The following is a 23166-nucleotide window of genomic DNA, read 5'->3' as shown; positions in this document are numbered from 1 at the left end:
TAGACGAGGCCTTGAACTCAGAAACCTGCCTGCCTCTGCCTCCTGGTATAGAGTGAATGTTAGCCAAGGCTTTTATCAGACACACTGTCCCCCTCACTGGCACCTGTGGCTTTGTGTGCCCACTGACTATCTGGGTCTTATCACAAATGGCTCCATGGATGGCTGAGAACACAAATAGAATCAGGCAACTTTTTGTTTCCAGTTTTTATGAAAATTAATAACATTAATACCTCACAGACATATACATACACACATCCCTATATACATAGTCATTAAGTTATTAATTAGTCTCTGTATAAAACGTTTCTACATTAGTGTTCCGAGCTAGGCCCAGTCAGTCCTTGGCATATTCACAGTAGCAGCCCTAGGGCTTGGCCCATGGGCGGGCAGTGAGGAGTTTACAGAGCGGCCAGCCCAGCAGTGAGCACAGATGTCCTGGGCTGCTCACCCTCCAGTCCTTGGTCCCTGTCTTGACATAGGAAGAACAGCTGCTCAGTGCAAGGGCAAAAAGATCCCGTGCCCTAATGCTACCTGGTGCCCCAGGTCCTTTGTGCGGTGGCTTCAGGCAACCTGGCAAGTCCTAGAGAATGCTGGCCAGCTCTGTGGAGTCTGTATCCGAACAGCCTGAGCTGCTGGCTTCATCACTGCAAGAGCAAGAGAAGACGGGTTAGAAGAAGCATCTTCACCCCCCTCCGCTGCCACCTGCCTGAGGAATCTTAGCCCTGGAGTCCAAGCCAGCTGTCGGTCTTGTGTAAACCACAGGACAGTTTACTCACACCCACCGTCTGCCTAGAAACTGCTGGTTGCTGTTCCCGCTGGACGAAGGACGCCACAAAACGTCAGACAGCCACTGGCTCTAGCTGGCTGACATAGCGGTGTGAATCATTCCACCCTGCCCTATCATCCCCGGCCACGGCAGAGGGCCTGTATGCCAGGAAGGCATCAGAATACAGGTTGTAGCTAGAACACAGGGCAGAATTCTAAACCTTATCCATGGTTCCCCGCTAAACGTGTGTAGGATAGGAATGCTAAGAATCTTGCCATGGGGGTGGCTGTCATCCCGCACTTAGGAGGCAAACCCAGGTCAATTGTGTTGGTGATGAAACAGCTAGCTTGATTCCAGCCTGAGCTAAATGAGACCCTGCCTCTAAAAATAGAACAACAGAACAGCTCAGCTGCCGTGGGATAGACTGTGGAATACTAGGGGGTCCTGGAGGTATACTTGTAAACACGAGCTCCTTCAGGATAGTGAGTTTGGTTTTCTCTTTAGAGACGGGGTCTTTCTACATAACCCCGACTGCCCTAGTGTAGTCCAGGCTGGTCTCGAACTCATAAAGACCCACCTGCCTCTGCCTCCTTGAGCACGAGATTATGCCATTATGTGTGCGCCATTATGCCCAGCCATTTTGCGTTTGCTTGCTTGCTTTTTCCTACCCCAGTGCTGGGTACTTAGAAAGTGTTTCTTGGGCAGGGCAGTGGTGACACATAACCTTAATCCCAGCACTTGGGAGGCAGAGGCAGGCAGATTTCTATAAGTTTGAGGCTAGTCTGGTGTACAGACTGAATTCCAGGGCAGCCAGGGCTACACAGAGAAACTCTGTGTGGAAAAACAAAAAACCAATCAAACAAACAAATAAACATAAAACAACAAACAAACAAACAAAACAAACCAGCCTGTTCCATGTAGCTAAGAATTATCTAGGTCTGTTCAGCAGCAGCACTGGTTGAGAACTTATACTGACTGACCGCACGCACGCATGCACGCACGCCTCTCACCGTAAAGCCTGCAGAGCTTTCTTGTTCTGTCGCCGCTTCTCCTCATCAATGGGGTACAGCTTGAAGAGCAGCAGGCCCAGCAGGATGAGGATGATAGGAGCCATGGTCACCAGCATCTTTAGTGTAAACTTGACCTCTTCTGGCTGGGAGCACCCCTGCGTCTGGTACTTAGCAAAGCTGTGGAACCCAGTGGACAAGGGGTGGTGAGGATGGAGTGCCTGGACCCTACCCCTGTCCCCAGCCTTGCCCAAGACTCACAGGCAACTCACTCGAGACTGAGGGTAGAGACACCCAGTGAGACTCCAGAGGCAAACTTGGTGAAGAAGACATAGAAGGAGAAGAAGATGGGCTCCGTGCCAGGGGAGTGAGGGTGTTTCAGGTGGAAGTCATCGATAACATCAGGCAGCATGGACCTATGCAGAGTGGGTGGCGACAGCCCTGAGTCACCCTCACCAAGCTACCAGCAGCCCATATGGTATCCAGGCCCATGAGCAGCAACTGTCCTCCGGGAGCTTGAAGGGATGGGATAGCTCTACAGGCCCCATCTATCAAGATGAGTCCCGGTTTGGACATTCTGCTTGGCCAAGAGAGGACAAGCTAGGTGTTTCGTACTTCGCAATCTCTATAACTGTATCAAGCAGACCCACCTCATCCCAGACCCATAGAGAGGCGGGAGGCAAAGGCACCAAGGGGCTCGCCCCAGCTGGAGAGTGTTGGCTGGGGAATACACTTGGTGAGCCTCTACATAACCTACCATGGTAGTAAGAAGGCAGCTGCCACACTGACACCAGCTGCTATGGCCACCACGTAAGTGACGATTAGATTACTCTTCATGAGGGCCACCAAGATGAGAAAAGGAACTGCAGACTGGAACAGAGTGCAAGAAGGTGGGTCACCTAGGAGGCTCCCATCTGTAACCCCCCCAGATATCTCTACCCTTTGAGCCCCACTTACAGAGATGCCAACGTATACAGCCGTCTTCTTGCCAAAGCGGGTTAGGAACCATTGCCAGATGGGGATGGTGAATGTGGCCGAGAGCTGTGAGCAACAAGGTGAAGGAGGGTGCGTTGTGGCAGAGACCTCCTCCCACTGCAGGCCCCAGAGCATGCTCCCGGGCCAGCCATGGGCCGTGAAGTCTCCAGGCATGTCTGATGGCTTCCCAGGGGAGCAGAGAGTGAGCGGTCCCCCATCTTTTCATTAACTCTGAATGCAAAGCTGATCACAGTGGTTGACACCCTTGTTTTTAATGGACCGTCGTGTCTAACCACCCAGCCTCGAACCCTCTTCTTTCATAGCCCTCCCTAAGCGACTGTGGGTGAGATCCAGGGAAACCTCCCTCATCCCTTCATGACTAGGAAGCACCCTGAAGGTATCCTCTGGGGCTCAAGGAACCGTCTAGACATAGACATCATGAGCTAACCTTATGCCCTGTACTCACCATGATGGCCAGGAGGAGGTTCTGGAACTCGTTCCGGAAGCCCAAGGTGTAGGTGCAGAACAAGGCAAAATTACCCTCTACCAGCTGGGGCATGGAAATGAAAAAAAAAAAAAAAGGTGACTTGGGGATTCCAGAGGCCTCTATTGGCCCCTCCAGCCTGCCTGCCCCTTAGCTTCACCCCAGCCCCAATCTTCTTAACCCCCACCCCATAGATGTACTCTTGGGATGAGCATCTCAGGCCCCCACTCACCATGAAAGCCAGGGAGGTAAAAAGGAAGCCGGCAATGAGCTTGACGTAGGGGCCATGACTCATAACCAGCCGGAGGCCCTGAAAGAAGGGCATTGACTCGGCCTGCTGGGCCTCGTAGGGTTCTAGGGATCAGAAAGGATAATGAGGACGCGGCTGATGTCCCTGCCAAAGCCTGGTGAGCAGGCAGAAGGGGACTACTGCTCCCCAGAGGTGTGGGCTGAACCCTTCCCGGCATGCTTCTTCTCACCTCTCTGCTCCCGCACGCCTAGAATCAGAATGACCGCACAGAGGACGTAGATGGAGGCGATGATCCCTGCTGCCAGCAGGTATGCATTTTGCTATGACATACAGAGACAGGGTCAGTCTGATCTCATCCCAGCAGCCCCACTCCACGATCTCAGGCCAGGCCTTTTCTCCTGTGGGGGCCTCATTGTCTCCATCTGTGAACCAGGAGGGTCATCCTGGACCTGCTGCTGCTTCCCAAGGCTGGGCCAAGTCCAAGTATACAAAATGTTACACAGCCAGACTATGTAGGGTGTGAACCCACAGCCCAAGTCTTCCCGCGTCTCACTGGGACCCTGGGCAAGTGACTTGGCCTCCCAGGCTTCACTTTCCTTATCTGTAAAGTGGGTATATGTATGGCCTAATATTTACATTTACCAAATGCCCACTAGCTGATAAACACCAGCTGCTATTACTGCTTGAAGAATAAATGCAAAGCACCCCATTTGTTGTCTTCCCAAATCCCTGCCCTACCAGGGGTCTCACCGTTTCTTTGAGGGAGGCAGTGCTCTGGGTACGATTGACAACTTCTGAGGCCACTGCAGAGCCATTCTGGTCCTGGAGACAAGGTGCCTTGGCTTGGCCCACAATTTGTCCTTGGATTGCTGTGCCTATCACTGTGCCCAGCACCTCCACAGTCATCCCTAGGCAGGGAAGAGGTCTTTTCAGAAGGGCCTCATTGCCCATAGGCCCAGGGAGGAAGGTCGGACGGCTGGAAGCCACTCTTAGCTCCAGGTAAGTTAGACTAGGGGGCAGGGCAGATGACATTTCAGCCTACTCTCATGGCCTTTCTCTGGGTGACCTTCAGGTTAGTCCCGGTACCTCTCTGGGTCTCACTTGAGTGATAAAGGAAGTGAGTTCTGGGGTTGGGGATTTAGCTCAGTGGTAGAGCGTTTGCCTAATGCTTAAGGCCCTGGGTTGGTCCCCAGCTCCAAAAAAAAAAAAAAAAAAAAAAGAAAAAAAAAAAAAGGAAGTGAGTTCTTTTTAACATGCTTTCATGGACTAGGGATATAACTCAATGGTTAAGTGACTTGGCAGGCACAAGGCTCTGGGTTGAAACCCCAGAGTCACAGAGAAAGGGGACAGAGGAAGAGGGGTTCATCCCAGACACACACACACACACACACACACACACACACACACACACACATACTCAGGAGTAGAGCAAAGAACTAGACCCACAAAGTCTAGTGGGGACGGGGGTGGGGGAGGAGCAAGAGCAGGCAGGAGCCAGGATGCTGGGGGAGGGACTTACTATAGGCAGTGGCGGAGTCACGCTCACTCTGCTCGGTACTGATGAACATGGTGAGCGCTGAGTAGGGAACGTGGAAGCACTGAGGTGGAAGAGAAGCTCTCAGCTGGTTAGATGGATAAGACATGCAAACACACGCACCACCCCACCACCTTGGGCCTACCCTTGCCCCTGCCCCTCACCAAGGTACCAAGGGGAGGGGCCCACACTCACCGTGACCAGTGTCTCAAAGAGGCAATAGAAAAGCAGGTACCAAAGGAACCCATGTGAACTTTCCGTCCCTGATGGGAAGTCAGGCACAAACCAGATGAGAAAGTAAGCAATGATGGCCAGAGGAGTGGAGAAGATGATCCTGAGGGAGGGAGAGGGGTCTGAGTGGACGATAGAGAATTCTAAGAGCCCAGGTCTGTTCTACAAGTGCCCATCAACAGAGGAGGGAGTCTGAGTCCTCCCAACCCAGAGCCTTGGAGAAAGAGGTTGATGGCCATGCCTGAAGAACCAACTAAGGCAAGTTCCTGGACCAAAATCTTGAGCAAGGAGCATGAGGTCAGACTCTGAGTCTCATCTTTCCTGGAGCAAGAATCCCAGGGAAGGAGGTGGTCCCAGCACCTTTCTTCAACCCTCCATGCGTCACTTACACACACACACACACACACACACACACACACACACACACACACACGGAAGCTGCAGTGGGTGGGAGGGCCAACTTCAGGTAAAGGAGAAAGGGGCCACGGAAGAGGATGGGACTCAGTCACAGACGTGGAGGGTAGAGGACAAATGTCTGGTCAAACTACCATGAGAAATAATGACTCCTCAAGGTAGATCAACTTCCCAGCGTTAGCATAGGAAGCAAAGTGCAAAGGTTAAAAGGAAGGCCTCAGGCTAGCAAGATGGCCAGTGGGTAAACTGCTTGCTACCCGGCCTGACAAGCTGAGATTTATCCCTGAAACACGCATGTAGGAAGGAGGGAACCAACTCCCACAAGCTGTCCTCCGGCCTCCACATGTATGCGTGTGTGCACATACACACACAAAATAAATATTCAAAGAAGAAGGAAACTTTGCGTTACACTTTCTGAGTCTGTCACTAACTATAAAAACTTAGTCTTGGGTGAGTTATTTAACTTCTCTGAGACTCATTTCCTCACGTGTAAAATGAAAATAAAAAATGGTACACTGCCCACATTCGACATTTACCTAAATATTTATGAGATGTGCTTATGTGCTAGGAACTATTCTGACTGTTGCAGATGCATCAGTGAAGAAGACACCATTGTTCTTGTAAAACTCACATTCTAGCTGATAAACAACAAAAGTTACGTGTTATTCAACCCTAAAAACAAAAATCTTGACACATGCTACAACACAGAATGGCCACGTGGCCATGTGGCCACGTGGAACATGACTGTTCCTGAGAGACAAATATTGCACAGTTACTTTATAGAGGCGTAGCCAAATCTCCAGTTTTAGACATGACCCTGCAAGATTTGTCAACTGCTAGGCCAACGACATGAGTTCAAATTCATAGACCCATAAGACAGAATCAATTCCCGCAAGTCGTCCCCTAACCTACACATATGCACCCCGATATATCCTCCCAGAACCCCACCCTCACCCAAAAAATAGTGGTTGACAGGGGGAGGAAGGAGTAGGGGCTATCTTACAATGAACTCAAAGTTTAGGTTGGAAAAGAAAATACTATGGAGATGAGCTAGGTGGTGAAGGCACAAGCTTTTAATCCCAGCATTCAGCAAGCCCCAGGCAGATCTCTGAATTCAAGTTCAGGCTGGTCTATGGAGGGAGTTCCAGGACAGCCAGAGCTATACAGAGAGACCCTGTCTCAAAAGGACAGCAACAACAAAAAGTTTTGGGGTAGAAGGTCACACAAAGATGTGGCTACGCTTAATGCTACTTTGTTGGACACCTTAAAAGTTTACAAAGAGGTAGGCATGGTGACGTGCCCTGTAACCCCACATCCGAGAGACTTAAGCAAAAAGACCTGAGTTCAAAGTCAATCTGGGCTACATGGTGAGATACGATTTTGTTGTTTGTTGTTTGTTTTCTACATGAAGGGCACAGGGGGCTGGTGGGTGGGTGGTTCAGCAGTTAGGAGCGCTTGTTCTGGCATAAGATCTAGGTTCAATTCTCGGTACCGACATAGTATTGAGATAGGTGCTGGGACCACCCCCTTCCCTGGGATTCTTGCTCCAGGAAAGATATGCATGAGACTCAGAGTCTGACCTCATGCTCCTTGCTCAAGATTTCGGTCCAGGAACTTGCCCTAGTCGGTCCTTCACAACCATTCATAACTCCAATTTCAAAAGGTCTAACACCCTCTTCTAATATCCCCAGGCACCCAATACACACAAGCAAAGCATTCACACACTATATTCTCTTTTGGTTTGTTTTTTGTTTTTATTTGTTTGCATGCTTGTTTTTGAGACAGAGTCTTTCCACATAACCCACGCTGGCCTCAAACTCAGGGATCTCCCTGCCTCTACTCAAGAGGCAGACATGGGTTAATTTCTGTGAGTTTAAGACCATACCACTCTACATAAGAAACTGCAGTGCAGCCAGGGCATAGTGAGACCCTGTCCAAATAACAAAACAAACGAGGGTTTCCCGGGAGGTGTTGGCGCATGACTCCATTCTGGGCACTTAAGAAATAGAGAGTCAGGAGGTGGAGGTTATCCCGGGCTGCATGAAACCTTGTCTTCAAAGAACAAAACCAAACAAACATCAGGGCTATAGAACACTTGCTTGGCATGTGCAAGGCCCCGAGTTTCAGTTCTACCACAAATAAATGCATAAATAAGGCAAATGCCATGCTATAGATGTTTTGTCATTGTCATGGAAACAGTCATGATAACATGTTAACAGGAGACACGTGCTATGGAGAAAAGAAGGGAATAAGTAGACACGAGACTGAGGGTACAGTTCACAGCTGGCTGAGAGACAGTAAGTGACGTGGATAGGGTCAGGGAGTCAGCACTGCAGATCTCTGAGGCAAGTGTGGCCTCAGTCAGGGGAACAGTCAGTGTAAAGGTCCTCAGGCAGGAGGATGAACAGCCGGCCCCATGGGTTGGAGGATAGTGAGCAAGAGAGATGGAATTAGGAGATAACACGTGCAGAAATTGGGACACCTCACAGCCAGTGTAAGGACTTCCCACTCTGTGGGTTGAAGTAGGCTTGAGTCTTAAATGAGTTGACAGAAAAATGTTGGACAGTACTCAGGACATTAAGTGTTTGCTGATCACAGCAGGAGGGCTCAACGGGAGAAGTGGCCTTCCTTCGGGAACTACTACAGGCCAGGGCCACAAGTGGATAATGCCTGGTAATCAACCAACCTTAGGTGCCCCTGCATCTCAACCTCTCTGTGTGACCCTGCTGACAGGATCTCACAGGTAGCCTTAGGAATTCCTGGGAGAAAGAATGTCACCATCTTTGTGGTTTGAAGGAGGAACTACCCTAACGCCCCAATGCCTGGAAGGAGAGGTGGGTAGGGCTAACACTAGCCAACCCTGACAAACCCAACCTCTTTTTTGTCTACATGCCTAGAGGTGCAACCTGGGATGCCATGAACACAATGGCCCCTCGGCCTATGAGTCATCCGATGCCTATTCTGACACATACCCAAGCACTTGCCACCCAGAAAGCAACCCAAGAGGACCTAGCAACTTTCCTGGAAGAGCTGTCACACTGACCTATCGAAAGTCCTCAGATCTCTCTCCCACAAGGAGGCCTTGCTTGCCCTCCTCCTCCTTCCACCCCTCCACGTTGTCTCCTTAGAGAACAGGGCTCCTCCTCAGCCTTCCTCAAACACTCCATCCTCAGAGACAGGCAGCTGAACAGTGAACAGGAACCCAGTGTGACTGGGAGTAACCCTGTGCCGCTGCGCTTCAGGCAGCGGCCTCCTATTGGCTGGGTCTCATGAGGCGATGTGGGAGCAGGGCCCCGCCCTCCACCAGCTGCCAAGAAGCCGGCACAGGGCCAAGTCGCACAGGCTGGCTCTCAGGACTCCCTAAGCAGCTTGCCCAGGTAAAGGAGGCTCTCCTACCCTCCCCTTCACCCCCTTGGCCATGAAGCCTGGATCAAAGGCTCCAAGCTGGGTCTTTGCCAGGGGCTGGCAGGATTGGGGTGGGTGGGGGGCCTCGTGGGAAAGGAAACTGTGGAGGTGCAGAGGCTGCTGAAAGGGCTTTGAAGGCCGGAGACCAGGTATGGGCGCCCCTGGGGCAGGAAGGCGCCCACTTAAGCTTGGATGGGCTGGAGATGAAAGGGGTACACCCCCCCACCTCCTGAAGCAGGATGTCCTGGAGGGAACCAGAGCCCCGGCTTGGCCTGTCTTGTATGTCTCCATCACTGTCTGATCTATGGCAACTGCCTTCCCCCAACCTTGCCCCACAGGCCGAAGCGGAATAAGGCCAAGGGAAAAAATAGTCCCTCACTCAATGCTTTGGGATGGGTCGGCAATTCCATCCTTAGTATCGCCCCTTCCCATGTCCTTCCATTAACTACCCTAAAGGAATGTCAACTTGTGTATCAATACCCGCCAGGGGGTCTTCTGAACGCTTTACATATTAACGTCCTCACCATACCTCCATTTTACCTAAGGTTCAGAGATGTTCAGTAACCCACTCGAGACTGCACAGCTTAAGTGGTGAAGCTGCCATTCAAACCCAGGTAGCCTCTCTATTGCTTCTGAAGATCTACCTACCTCTGCTTGCAAAGAATGGCAGAAGTGAGGATTCCAGTCTCACCAAGGTGAGTGAGCGGGCCTCGGGCAGCGTGAGGACTAAGCTGGGGGAGGGAACTAACTTAGCACTTTGGCCAACCCCAAAATGAATTGTCTAGGTGTCCCAATGCCTATGCCTGGGGCAGCCGAAGCTTCGGGTTGAGGTTTCAACACCTTTGAGCTGTTGTGTCATGCCTTCTTGTCAATCCCAACCTGTGACGAGAGATGGAGGACTGCAGGGAAGAAACCCAAGAAGCCTGGCTTTCTGCACCTCGAAGGAGGGTCTCCACTTACCAGGGCATGAGGCGGCCCAGGCGGGTCCAGGAGGACTTGCTGATGCAGAAGCCCACCAGAGGATCAGTGAAGGCATCCCACGCTCGGCCCACGAAAAGGATAATGGAAGCAGGGAGTGGCTCCACCTGCCATGGGGAAGAAGCAGAAGAAGGCCTTCATTCATTGGCCTTAGCGGGACATCCATCCCTCACGGCCACAGCCAGGCCACCGAGACCTTGCACTGCTCCCGCCTGGATCTTAAACATTTTCACACAGTTCTTTTTTTCGAGTCAGGGTTTCTCTGTGGAACCCCGGCTGTCCTAGAAGTCGCTCTGTAGACCAGGCTGGTCTCGAACTCAGAGACCCGCCTGCCTCTGCCTGTGGAGTGCTGGGATTCAAGGTGTGCGCCACCACTTGGTTTCACTCCTTTCTTAATAATTACAATAGCGGCTGCGGGGCTTTAGCTCAGAAGTAGCATGTTCGCTAGAATGAATGAGCTCTTGGGTAAGTTCTCCCATACTGTGATAAACAATTATGACAGGAGTAGCTGGATGTGGTGGCGCTTGCAAGATCTCTGTGGTAGAAGCAAGATCTCCGTGAGTTCAAGGCCAGCCTGGTCTACGTAGTGAGTTCCAGGACAGTGGAGACTACATAGAGAAACCCAGTCTCAAAAAAAAAAAAACAAAAACAAAAACCAATGTGGTGAGGAGGAGGAGGAGGAGGAAGAGGAAGAGGATGGTGGCCACACCACAGCATTTCTCTGATACCTGGAGTAGGACTGTGTTGGAAGCTTTTCTAGATCTTTCCTTTCCTCTGCTGCACTTAGAAACAGCTCACCAAACACTGGCCATAGAATCAATTCACTCCTTCTCTCTGACAGTTCTGAGCCCCTGGCCACCTGATAACAACAGAGCTAGTATTTGTTCCCTGGGCCATCACAGTAAGCCTCAGTTTCCCCATCTGCATGAGAGTTATGGGTTGTCGTGTTTTTATGAGGCCAAGCTTTACCGTGCGTATGGAAAAGGGAACGTGAGATGTTCTCTCCCATCTTTCTTTTCCTTAGAGTTCATTTTACTATTTTAAATCATGTGATAGTGTGTTGGGGTTTGTTCCAGCCAGTACAGGAGCCTTGGAAACTAGAAGCATTGGCTTCCCTAGAGCTGGAGTTACAGGCAGTTGTGGTTGTGAGTGGCCTGGCTTGGTTACTCACGACTCAGGCCCTCTAAGAAAGCAGTGAGCTCTTAACCATGAAGCAATCTCTCCAGTGACTCCCTCCACCTTGACACTGTGTGTGTGTGTGTGTGTGTGTGTGTGTGTGTGTGTGTGTGTGTGTGTGTAGGGAGACTCATTTGTAGTCTTGACTGGTCTAGAACTTGGTAAGTAGGCCTAGCTGGTCTAACTTGCAAGTGCTGGGATTACAGATGTGTGGCTTTATGCCTGCCCTCTAGGATGATTACAGATGTGTGGCTTTATGCCTGCCCTCTAGATGATTACAGATGTGTGGCTTTATGCCTGCCCTCTAGATGATTTTTAGAAAGTGTTCCTGTCACTATTTACTCAATCCATCTCGTACTTTCCAAACACGTTAGGATCTAGCTTCAACATCATCCATAAAGCCTTGATTTTTTTTTTCTTTCAACTTTGTTTTTGAGACAGAGTCTCAGTCTGGTTTTGAATCTCAATCCTCTGGTCTTGACCCTTTTTTTTTTTTTTTTTTTTTTTTGGTTCTTTTTTTTGGAGCTGGGGACCGAACCCAGGGCCTTGCACTTCCTAGGCAAGCGCTCTACCACTGAGCTAAATCCCCAACCCTGGTCTTGGCCTCTTAAGTGCCGGGATAACAGGCATGTGGCCGTGTCCAGTTGTCACAACCCTGCTCTGGAAGGCTGGCAGCCTTCCCACACTGTACCCTGCACCCTGTCCTCTCCCCACTTATTGTAACCCCATTTTATACTCCACTGCAGGTTCCTCTTATTCATAACCCGCTTGGGACCCAGCCATGGGAACTGTTTGAAACCTAGCTACTGAATGAGTCTTCTGTCCTTTCTGGGGCTCAGTGTTCCACACCTGCAAATGGAAACTAATATGCCTCCCTCACTTGCCCAGAGATGCTACACGGAAAAGAGCCAGTGAGGGCACGGCGGAGCCATGGTTACTCGGTCTCCCACTCTCTCATCCAGACAGGGCGAATTCTTTGGATGCCAGGCTGCTGGCCAAGGCTTCTCAAAGTACTTACAGGAGCTCTGCTTCACCCCAACTACCCCTCTCCATCAGAGACCCCCGAGTCCCTAGACACTTTAACATCTGCCTGCACCTTCAGGTTTCCCCTACCCATCAGCGAGATGCCGCTCCTCACGTGAAGGTGAGATACAGTGCTCCCATCAGCCTAGCAACGGCAACACCCACTAAACCCTGAGCCAAGCCAGCTGACTGTCTTCCAGCCAGGGACATGGTGTGCCAGTCTCTTCTAAGAACAGCGTCACTAGCGGGTCCCACAGCCACTGCCTATTCCGCCAAGCTCCCTCTACGGCCCCTGCTGGGCAAGGAAGAGCTGCCAGCTCTGGTTCCTGGGGCAGGTAGACTCCCCTCCCGCACACTTCCTAAGGCCTTATTTCCCATCCACTGTGACCCTGAGTGGTAGCCAAGGAATGTGTTCTGGTCCTGTTTTACCACTGGGGGAAACTGAGTGGCCCTACCAAGAGCCTATCAGTCCTCACCTCTGGCTAACGGAGAAGCCGGTAGATCGCCGGTTACTCACCTTAGCCACATCCAATAGGTAGATCTGCAGGAAGAATCCCAGCGCGCAGCCGGTCAACTGGTATGGGGCCCCTCCAACCGCATAGCAAAGCTTATTGCAAATGGACAGTTGCTGCTTCTTTTTTGGTTCCTTTTGGAACGAGAAAGAAAGAAAATGAAAAATAGGCCCAGGATTCTGGCCTCCAACCTAAAAAGGTGCCAGAGGCAACAGACCTTTATTTCTCCAGCCAACTTGGCCAAGAGGAACAGTTCTACCTTGTCCAGCTCCCACCTAGGGAAATCTCACTTCCCCTACCCTAAAGGAAGTTGCCCTTAAACCCAGACTCATCCCTCCACCCCCTGACTGAGGAAACCTATCACCTTCCATCTTTAAAGATCTCCGAGGCCAGATGTAGTGGCACCAGCACTTGGGAGGCAGGGCCAGGCAGAATCACTAACTTTGAAGCCAGCCTGGTCTACAGAGCCAGTTCCAGAACAGCCAGGGATACAAAGAGAAACCCTGTCTCAAGTAAATAAACAAACAAACAATTAAATAAATAAATAAATAAATAATAAATATCTTCTCCTAGGCCCTCAGCTCCTTTCCAAGTTACCCACAAAGAGCATGTTGTAGCACTGGACCTGTCCCTACCTGGCACTAGCTGTCACAACCTGAAAATCCTCTGGCTGCCAAGTTGCCGGAGCCCAGCCCAAGCTCCCTCCCTGACGCCCCGCAGCAGCGAGGATCCACCTGCCTACTGGATGAGAGAGCACCAGAGCGGCGGGGGAACCAGCCCAGCCCGCCGCATCCACAGCTGTTCTTTCAATCTGTCTCAAAGTTCCCCGGCCCCTGTGGGGAGTCCTCAGCTCCAGGCAAACCCTTGAGCAGTCCTACCATCCATCTGCCTAACACGCACCCTTTCCAGCTCCTAGGGGACCTTGGAGAGGGGCAAAAAGGGTTCCAGGTGCAGGGCTCAGCCTTCTCCGGGTGGAGCACTCGGGGAGGCTGAGGTTGCCCAGGGAAAGTAGAGATTACTCATACATGGTAACAGCATAATTGCCTACTTGCTTCTTCCAAGAACAGTTAATAAAATTAAAAGGAAAAGTTAAGCACCTCCCAATTAAATACATTGTCAGAGATCCCTTTCCTGGGGCGGAATGGTTTAATGGTGTGGTGAAATAGATTCAAAGAGCTAGAACGGGTCCTAGAGAGAGAGAGAGAGAGAGAGAGAGAGAGAGAGAGAGAGAGAGAGAGAGAGAGAGAGAGAGAGAGAGAGAGAGAGAGAGAGAGAGAGAGAGAGAGAGAGAGAGAGAGAGAGAGAGAGAGAGAAAGAATGTTGAGACACGCGGAGCTCTGTGCATGTGAACACTCAGCCACACAAACGCTTTCGGTATGCGGCTCCTTTAAGAGCAGAGCCCTTGTTCTTATGAATGAACTTGAGTGGCCCTCCTCAGAGTTAAAGCATGAGGGTGGGGGTGGTGAGAGATGGAGAACCAAGAGAACCCTCAGATTTCTGGGGTCTCTTCAGATCTAGGGAGGGAAACTAGCGTGGCTCAGCACGGTAGAACCTAGAGCGCTGGGGAGAGCCCCACGCCTGTGGAGTTGCCGGCGCCGCGCTTGGCGCAAACCCATTGTAGGGGTATGCAAAGGGGCTTCAGACTTTCTCCATCACTCCCCGGTCCCGGCGCACTCCCTGGACTCTCCTTTTTCCAAGCTTCACTGTATCCTGTTACTTTCAAGTGTCCCAAGGCCAGATCTAACCTCCGACGCCCCTATGCCCATATCCCCCGCCCGCCACCCCTTGCCCTCCTCTCGGGACCTCACCTTCACCTGGGCTGGTCGTTCGCTAGCTTGGAGGATGCCGGTGGGGAGCAGCCCCGCCGCGGAACCGCTCTCGGCGCCCTCTCCTTTGGCCATGACCCGCGGGCCACGCCGCCTGGGACCCGGACGCCGGGATGCTCTAGTGTTCTGCCGGCCGGCACTCTCCTGAGGCTCCGGTCCTAGGCGCAGCCGCAGCTACAACTCTCTCTGTTCGCTAGCTCTTAGCAAAGCAGGAACGCAGGCGAGGAAAACTCCTTTGCACGCCCCCTCCGCGCCTCTTAAAGGTTCGGTCCTGCGCCTCCAGCCAATCCCTGCACGCGCCTGCCCCTCTTGTCTGGCGGAGAGCGTCGCTGCTCAGCCACGTTCTCAAAGCCGGCGACTCGCACCGCGTGCTCCAACCAGCTAAGCAAGGCTGAGAAACCCACCTGACTCGTCCGAGGAAACTGAAGCCCAGCCTGAAAGTGACCTGCCCGAGATCCCCCAGAGTGAGTTCTCCCTGAGTAGAGCCTGTGGCCAGGACTTCTGAACCCCCATCAGCCCCTTTGAAAATCCGGAGTCAGGTGGCTTCTCCCCTCCCCCAAACCTGAGACCATAGGCTATAACCTTCACTATCAATGCTCCTCGTGTCTCAAGATCGACAATTCCGTCTCCGTCCCTTTGATATTTAGGGAGCCTTTTTTCAATGGAACAGAAAAATTAGTAAGTCCAGTGGCTGCCCTTTCAGGCAGGGGAGCTCTCAAGTTATAAAGAGCAGCCTTTTATGGGTAGCTTTCTAACAGGCTTAACATGATCTCACTGGGTGCTTATGAACTCCATCTGAGGGTGGTACTATTATTAACCCCATTTTACAGCCCAGGAAAGGGGGACACAAGAAGAGCAGCTGTTAGGACACAGACAGGCTAGGAAGGTTTTGTCCAGTTCCTAAGTCTTTACTCATGACTCTCCTACTCTGCCCTTAAGCATAAATTACAGAAGGCTGAACTCTGTGTGTGTGAAGCCCTGGGAGATACAAGACTCCAACAGCCCTCTGTGTCAAAGAAAGAAAGAAAGAAAGAGAGAGAGAGAGAGAGAAAGAGAAAGAGAGAGAGAGAGAGAGAGAGAGAGAGAGAGAAAGAAAGAAAAAAAAAAAGAAAAGAAAAGAAAGAGAGAGAGAGAAAAAATAAAGAAAAGCTCTGAGAAAGAGAATAGAGGAATGTGGTCCTTGAAAGAAGGGAGGACCTTCATCTAAACAGGGCGGAATATTGCCAGCAAGGAACAGCCCTTGCTGCCTTTTCTTCCACCTCTGCTAACAGCACTCCAGGCTTCCCAGATCTCCGGGAGTCTGGGTGAAGTCCAGCTCTCCTCAGCAGCGAAGTTACTGCTTAGAATCTCACAGGCCATTTACACAAGACCTGTGTTTCTCAGTGTCAGACTCCCTTTTTTTCCCCTCTTACTTCAAATTGCAGGGAGGAGATAGTGAGATCTGACTCCCCCACAGTGACCACAGCACCCTTGTGTGCCCTGGCAGATCTCATCTGAGCACATCACTGTCCAGAAACAAGCCAAGTGAAACAGTGAAGATCATAAGAAGGCGTGCTGTCCCCACTGTGAGCTGTGTGACATTGCCCTATCTCTCTCCTCTGCTCTAGGTTTGATTTATCTAAGGAGTCCTGTATGGTCTCTTCCAGCCCTAAATCCTTCTCCACTCTTTGAATTGCAGCATTCCATAAGTGATCTGAATAATCAAGCCAGATCATGCCCTCCTTGAAAATAAAAATATATCTCTTCTACTTTCGTATCCCACTAAATTACAGCGAGTGTCAGCTCAAGCACCAGAGGAGCCAGCCCATTCAGAAAAAAACCCAGGGACCTCCGTGGACTGGCTATACAGTCCTTTCTGGACAATTTTGTTAACCTCCTTGTGTACAAACTAGGGACCTACCTAGTAGCGTTGTTTGGGGGATGAGACAAGAAGTTGTACAGGAAGCATTTCTCACAAGAGCTCAGGAGCTGAGGCTGGGCTAGTTCCCCTTCTGGCCTGATTCCAGTCTGTCAGTGTAGCAACGCAAGATTCCAGATATGGCCTGACCAAGCCAGCACAATAGACCTATTATTTCCCCCAGTCTGGACACGACACATTGTTAATGCAGCCTAAGACTGCTGGGTTCCAGAGCCTTTCTCTCCCGCGATTAGTTCCCATTAGGTGTGGTTAACTAAACCATTCAGATCCTTTGCACCAGAGCTTGGGGTCAAGTCAGGTCTCTTCACCATCCTCTATTTTGTGTGCTGTTGTCAAGCGCTCAGCAGAATAATGTCATCTTGCTTACTTCAGCCTGTAGAAATTGTTTTGAATTCCTGCGCTGTTGCCCACAATTTTCTTCCACTCTGAATTCGGGTCCAGCTTGCTCTCACAACTTCTAGCCCTATTGGCCGGGACAGACCTCTGTAATGGAGCACTAAATCATCGCATACCCAATAGTTCCCAATTATCCAATTCCCACTATCTACTGGGCAAGCACGGGGCTAAGAGCTTTTGCTTTGCATATACCATCGAATGAACTCCTCTAACACCAACGAAAGGGGGTGTTTTCATCACCCCACTCTATAGATGTTTAAACCCAAGGCTAAAAGAAGAGAGGCAAGGACCTGATTGTATAAGCTCGATGACAAACTTGATTGCTATCCGTTCAGGTACCTATGGTCCTGACTAGGTGACCTCCTCGTATCCATACCATCAGGCCCAGAGTCCAGGTGATTTTGTGGAAGCTCTGGAAACCTAACCAGGTGCTCTATTGGCCTCCGAAGCCTGGGGGAGAAACCTGGGTCCCTTTTTCATAGCCCCCATCTTCTCATGAGAGAAAGAACTTCTCCCTAAGGGCAAGCAGCTACTCGTCCGGTAGTAGGACTGTCCTAGCCATCAGTCCCCTTTCTGGGCCTAATCCAGGATTTCAGCTAAGGGCAAATGAGCACACATTCTCTGTGTTTCTCTGCACCTCCCTGCATTCAAGCAAGGCCACACTGCTCAGTACTCCCCAGAGAATTTCTGGGCCCCCTGACCTTTCCGGAAGTAAAGAAGTAGAATATACACAAAGGTCCCAGAGGGGATAGGAATACTGTTCCATTGGTAGAATGCTGGTCTAGCATGAAGAAAGCCCCAGGTTTGGTTACCAGGAACTGGTGATGCGTACCTGCTACCTCAGCACTTAGGGAGTTGAGACAGAAGGATTGTTCAAGTCTGGCTGGCCTAGCAGGTTGGGGTGCACGTCTTTAGTCCCAGCACTTGGGAGGCAGAGGCAGGTGGATCTCTGTGAGTGGGAGTCCAGCCTTGTCTACAAAGCAAGTTCTAGGGCAGCCAGGATTGTTACACTGAGAAATCTTGTCTCAAACAAACAAGCAAATAAAAGACTAACTAATTTAGGCTACCTGGTGAGACCCTGACTCAAAAAAAATAAAATAAAATAAAATTAGAGGCTGGTGACATGGCTCGGAAGGTAAAGAGCTTGCTGTGCAGATATAGGGCTCAAGTGTGTACTCCCACAACCCATGTAAAAGCCAGGCACGGTAACTCATGGACAACGGTCAGGCAGAGGCAGGCAGATCCCAGGCACTTGCTGGACAGCCAGTCTAGTTGAAATAGTAAGCCCCAGCTTCAAAGAGAGAGTCTTGTCTCAAAAAATGAGGTAGAAAGCCATAGTGAGACACAAGATGTTGACTCTGGCCTCCACACATGTGCACATGGGTGAATGTATACTCACTCCTCTTCCACATGTGAGCACCATGACACACACACACACACACACTCTCTCTCTCTCTCTCTCTCTCTTTCTCTCTCTCTCTCTCTCTCCCCTATTCTCACTGAGTTGGCCTAATTATATGAAGATTAAGTGAAATGCTTAAAATAGCTTGACACACTGTAAGCCAGTGGTTCTCAACCTGCGGGGCCGTGACCCCTTTGAGGGTCATGTATGAGATATCCTGCGTATTTACATTACAATCCGTAACAGTAGCCAAATTACAGTTGTGAAGTACCAACAAATTAATTTTATGGGGGGGGGCACCACAGCATGAGGAACCGTATTAAAGAGTTTTCAGCATTAGGAAGGTTGAGAACCACGGCTGTAAGAGCTGTATAAATGGCTTCACTGTCGTTCTTGTTATTGCTTCTATACTGGGCAAAACCTCACCCGGTAAAGCTCTTTTTGCTGGAAGAGATAAATTTTTCTTGTAACTAACTGCCTGTCTCTAATCCCAGCAGAGGCAGGGAGATCTCTGTGAGTTCGAGGCCACCCTGATCTACCTAGAGAATTCCATTACAGCCCAGATTTATAGAGTAATTTTGTCTCAATAACAGAAATCTTTAAAAAAAAAAAATGGTTGTAAATCGTTGTGGGCTAAACTACATCTGATAACTGAAGATGATGCTTCTGGCCCAATGGGACACAGAGTCTCATCTCCTGGGGCAGATTGTCAGCAAGAAGTACTTGGAAGGTGGTGCTTGCACACTATTGTTGAGAGAAAGTGTTGCTGAATACTATTGCTGCCAGAGAGAGTAGCTGCAATCTGTTAGTGGGTGATAAGATTGATCTACAGTCCTGACCTGACAGTTCTATGACCCAAACTTCTGGAGAAAAGGGTCAAGCCCATACTTGGCTCAGCACATCACTGGCAAATTTACATCCTGGATAGGGAACAACCAGGGTCAAAAGATAGGGTCTAGGGGCTGGAAAGATGGTTCAGTGGTTAAGAGCACTGACTGCTCATCCAGAGGTCCTGAGTTCAATTCCCAGCACCCACATGGTGGCTCACAATCATCCGTAAAGGAATTGATGCCCTCTTCCGGTGTGTCTGAAGACAGCTACAGTGTACTCACATACATGAAATAAATAAATAAATCGTTTAAAAAGAATAGGGGCTGGACAGGTCGTAGAGCAAGGGCTTCCTACAGTAGATGCTGGGAAAGGGATGTCTCAGCCTGTTTCTGACCTTGTCCCTTTGTTTGCCCTGTGAAGAAGAGGTGGGGCAGAGACTTAGAAGGTGGGATCTTTGAAGATCCCAAAAGAGAGAGCGAGGGAGAGGGAGAGGGAGAGGGAGAGGGAGAGACTCCTTAGAGAGGAATGTCTGAGAGCCCTGGAAGTCACTTTAGGCTGCTAGTTCCTGGAATATTGGTTGCACAGTTTTGGATCAGGAGAGGCCTCAAGACTGATGCATCTGCTCTCGTGAGGCCATGGACCACTCCACAGGAAAGCCTCCTGAGCCTACCAATAGGTGATTCTAACCCCCAGTCCTGGAGAAGCTGAGGAACACGAAGGATACACAGAGATTCCCTGGGACAACTGGTGGCCCTGCCTCCAACTCAGGTTCTTCTCGTTCTGAACCCTCAACTAGTTCAAGGTCTCCAATCCCAGACAAAAGAGACAGCCCTACTCCCACTGCTGAGGGGATGTGAAAATGAAGGACCGGCAGGAGCTGGAAGACGTCAGCCTTACCTCACGCTAAGGCCATGCTAAGACCATGACACAGTGCAGGCAGTGCAGGGGAAACTTCAGGATTGGGGCCAAGACACCAGGTGCCCTGAGGGCTCATGAGAGCAAGTGAAAAGTTTCTTGAGCAAGATCTCAGATATCAGCAGAGGAGATCATAGGATGAGTGCCTGAGCAATACCTGTCCCGTCCTGCCTAGCCAAGACCCATACCCTCCTCATGATCACACCATGGTTCTGCAAGGAGGCCCTGCTCTGCTCCAGTGGCCTTGACCGATTCATAGCAGGAAGAGCCTAGACTCGGGCTAATTGCCTAGGAACGGTGATCACCTTGTCCCTGGAGTCCCACCCTGTCTTTGGTGTTCTTTTCTATCCATCTGAACAGATAGCATATGGGACAACCCAACGCCGTGGGATCGCTGCTTCTCATCTCCACTGTGGCATGGCATGACCTTATGATAACGTTTGAACTTATTCATATTGGTTAAAGGCAAGAGATACATCACAGCTGGGTCTTAGATTCATCAAGGCTCTGTTTCTGGTTACATATACGGTTTGGAGCAGGTTACAGCTTCCCGTCTTGTTTATCTGTCTGTACTTAATGCTTCCTGGGTATTATCCTGAGAACCTGGTGAGACAATGTGCATGTTCAAAACAAACTTTACAGGTCACAACTCATGATACTTTCTTTCCTTCAGCCTGCTCCTGGTCGACAGCATATATGCCTCTGATTAATAAACACTGGGAGAGCTTGGTGGTGGTGGTGATGGTGTCACATGCCTTTAAAGACAGCACTCAGGAGGCAGAGGCAGGTGGATTTCTGTGAGTTCAAGGCCAGTCTGGTCTACAAAGCTCAGGACAGCAAGAGATACACAGTGAAACCCTGTCTCAAATGCATGCATGCATGCATACATGCATACAGACAGACAGACAAGCCACTGGGAGAGTAAACTGTTTACCATGTTTTAAAATACCTAATGCATGGTGGCCTTATGGTATGGGTATATGGGTAGAGCTGGGAGAGGAGGGAGCACGAGTCCACAAAAGGATACTTAAAGAAATCAAGGTGGCCTTGTGGCAGTCATAAAGCTTTCTTTGGACCAACACAGAGATAGAGAAGGTTTGGATAATCTTGTTTTTTGAACAGATCGCATCTAGTTGTGGAGGGAAATACAGGCAGAATATGACCACATGATGTAACCTATAGAACCCTGAGTGCCCAGAATTGAGAACACAAGATTTTGTTTGAGGGATTAAAGTCTTGAAAGGCTTGGCAGAGGAGGAAATGCCAGAGCTAGGCACTGTAGGGTGAGAGAGGGAGGCTTTGTGAGACAAAGCGAATACCTGGGACACAGAGACATGATGAGATCAGAGAGTGCAGAATCAGTGAGCAACTTGTGCTGCCTGAAATCTTGCCGATATGAAAATTGGTGGTGCGAAGCTCCCACGGAAGGAGCTTTGCATCTTACCCCATAGGCAGAAATGAGTCCTGGGAAGAACTCTGAGGGATGATGTCATTGGTCCCGCTCATCTCATGAATATACAGAGAGAGGCTTCCCACGCAGAGCTTGGTGCCTGAGCTGGGTGAGAGGGACTGGTGACCCATACTTCTGTGCTCATTCTCAGTTTCTCATCCCATCTTCCCAGGTGACAGCAGCGCCATTTCATTCCCTCTAATCCAACTTTTCCTTTTCCTTTTTGCCTTTCTGAGATGGCGTTTCTCTATGTATTCCTGGCTGTCCTGGAACTCACTATGACGGTCAGGCTGGCCTCAAACTCAGAGATCTGCCTGTCTCTGCCTTCCGAGTGCTGGAATTAAAGGCGTGCACCACCATGCTCACAATAATTCTTTTTTTTAAAATCACATTTTACACTTTTTTAAAAAAAAATTATTTGCTTTATTTATATGAGTACACTGTAGCTGTCTTCAGACACACCAGAAGAGGGCATCAGATCCCATTACAGATGGTTGTGAGCCACCCTGTGGTTGCTGGGAATTGAACTCAGGACCTCTGGAAGAGCAACCAATGCTCTTAACCTCTGAGCCATCTCTCCAGCTCCATTCTTAATAATAGAGGATCTAAAAAAAAAAAAAAAATCTGAGCTGAGTATAGACAGACTCATCTGCAAACCAAGTTCCAGGGCAGCCAAGGCCACAAAGAGAAACTCTGTCTTGGAGGGGGAAAAATATCTGAGGCAGATATGGGGGTGCAAAGCTCTAATCCCAGAACTTGGGAAGCAGAGGTAGGAGAATCTCCATGATACAGCCTGGTTTATCTATTGAATTCCCAGCCAGTCAGGGCAACACAGTGAAACCTTGCCAAAAAAAAAAAAAAAAAAAAAAAAAAAAAAAGTGGACGAGGGTACAGCTCAGTCGCCAGAGCTCACAGCACAAACATAAGAATTTGAGTCCAGATCATTCGTGGAAAAAGCTGGGCATGCTCCTTCATTGCCAGTGCTGAGAGGCATGGAAAGGTGGCCAACCAGTCTAGTCTAACTGGTGAGCTCCAAGTTCAGTGAGAGATCCTGTCTCAAAACTGGAGGATCAGTGAGATGGTCCGTTGAGGGAAGGCACTTGCCAGCCAGCCTGATGACCTGAGTTCAATTCTGCCACCCACATGGGACAAGGAGAGAACTAACTCCTGCCATTTGTACATTTACTTCCACACATTTGTGCGTGCGCGCGCACACACACACACACACACACAAATAAGTATAAGAACTAAAATAAGATGGAGAATGAAAAAGACACCTAGCATCGACCTCTGGTCTCCAAATTTGTGTACACACATGTGCACAAGCAGCTACACACATACATACAAGAGTACACATTCACAAACATAACACACACACACACACACACACACACACACTTTGGGCTAGAAATGTAGTTGTTGGTAGAGTGCTTATCTAGTATGCACAGAATGCTAGGTTCAGTGCCCAGTGTAGCAGAATCTGGGCTTGGTGGTACAAGCCCAGTAATCCCAACATTTGGGATGTAGAGGCAGGAGCAACAGAAGTTTGAAGTCATTCTCAGGTTCACATCAAGTTCAAGGCCAGTCTAGGCTACATGAGACCTGATCCAAAAAACAGGGGGAAAAAATATCTATTTTGTACTCATGTAAAGCAACCTTTCATAAACATTCAA

At 49.9% G+C, this 23166-nt stretch overlaps 1 protein-coding gene and 1 long non-coding RNA gene across 2 annotated transcripts; one reads left to right on the top strand and one right to left on the bottom strand.

The window, feature by feature from the left end:
• Positions 1-189: 189 nt before the first annotated feature.
• Mfsd2a (major facilitator superfamily domain containing 2A) lies at positions 190-14792 on the bottom strand. Its single transcript, XM_032898833.1, has 14 exons — positions 14564-14792; positions 12761-12889; positions 10027-10151; positions 5212-5350; positions 5002-5080; positions 4233-4390; positions 3712-3802; positions 3465-3586; positions 3215-3298; positions 2731-2814; positions 2531-2643; positions 2046-2189; positions 1777-1953; positions 190-644 (listed from the first exon to the last, which is right to left on the bottom strand). The coding sequence occupies exons 1-14, from the start codon at positions 14654-14656 to the stop codon at positions 581-583; spliced, it is 1602 nt and encodes a 533-aa protein (XP_032754724.1). The 5' UTR covers positions 14657-14792; the 3' UTR covers positions 190-580.
• On the top strand, positions 9016-13864 carry LOC116897166. Its single transcript, XR_004387400.1, has 3 exons — positions 9016-9038; positions 9612-9761; positions 13329-13864. It is a non-coding gene; the product is annotated as an uncharacterized LOC116897166 (long non-coding RNA).
• Positions 14793-23166: the final 8374 nt, after the last annotated feature.

The sequence above is a fragment of the Rattus rattus genome, chromosome 1 (genome assembly GCF_011064425.1).
Source record: "Rattus rattus isolate New Zealand chromosome 1, Rrattus_CSIRO_v1, whole genome shotgun sequence".
In the NCBI taxonomy this organism is placed as follows: domain Eukaryota; kingdom Metazoa; phylum Chordata; class Mammalia; order Rodentia; family Muridae; genus Rattus; species Rattus rattus.
Note: the sequence above shows the minus strand (reverse complement) of the source record. Positions and strands in the feature narration are given on the sequence as shown.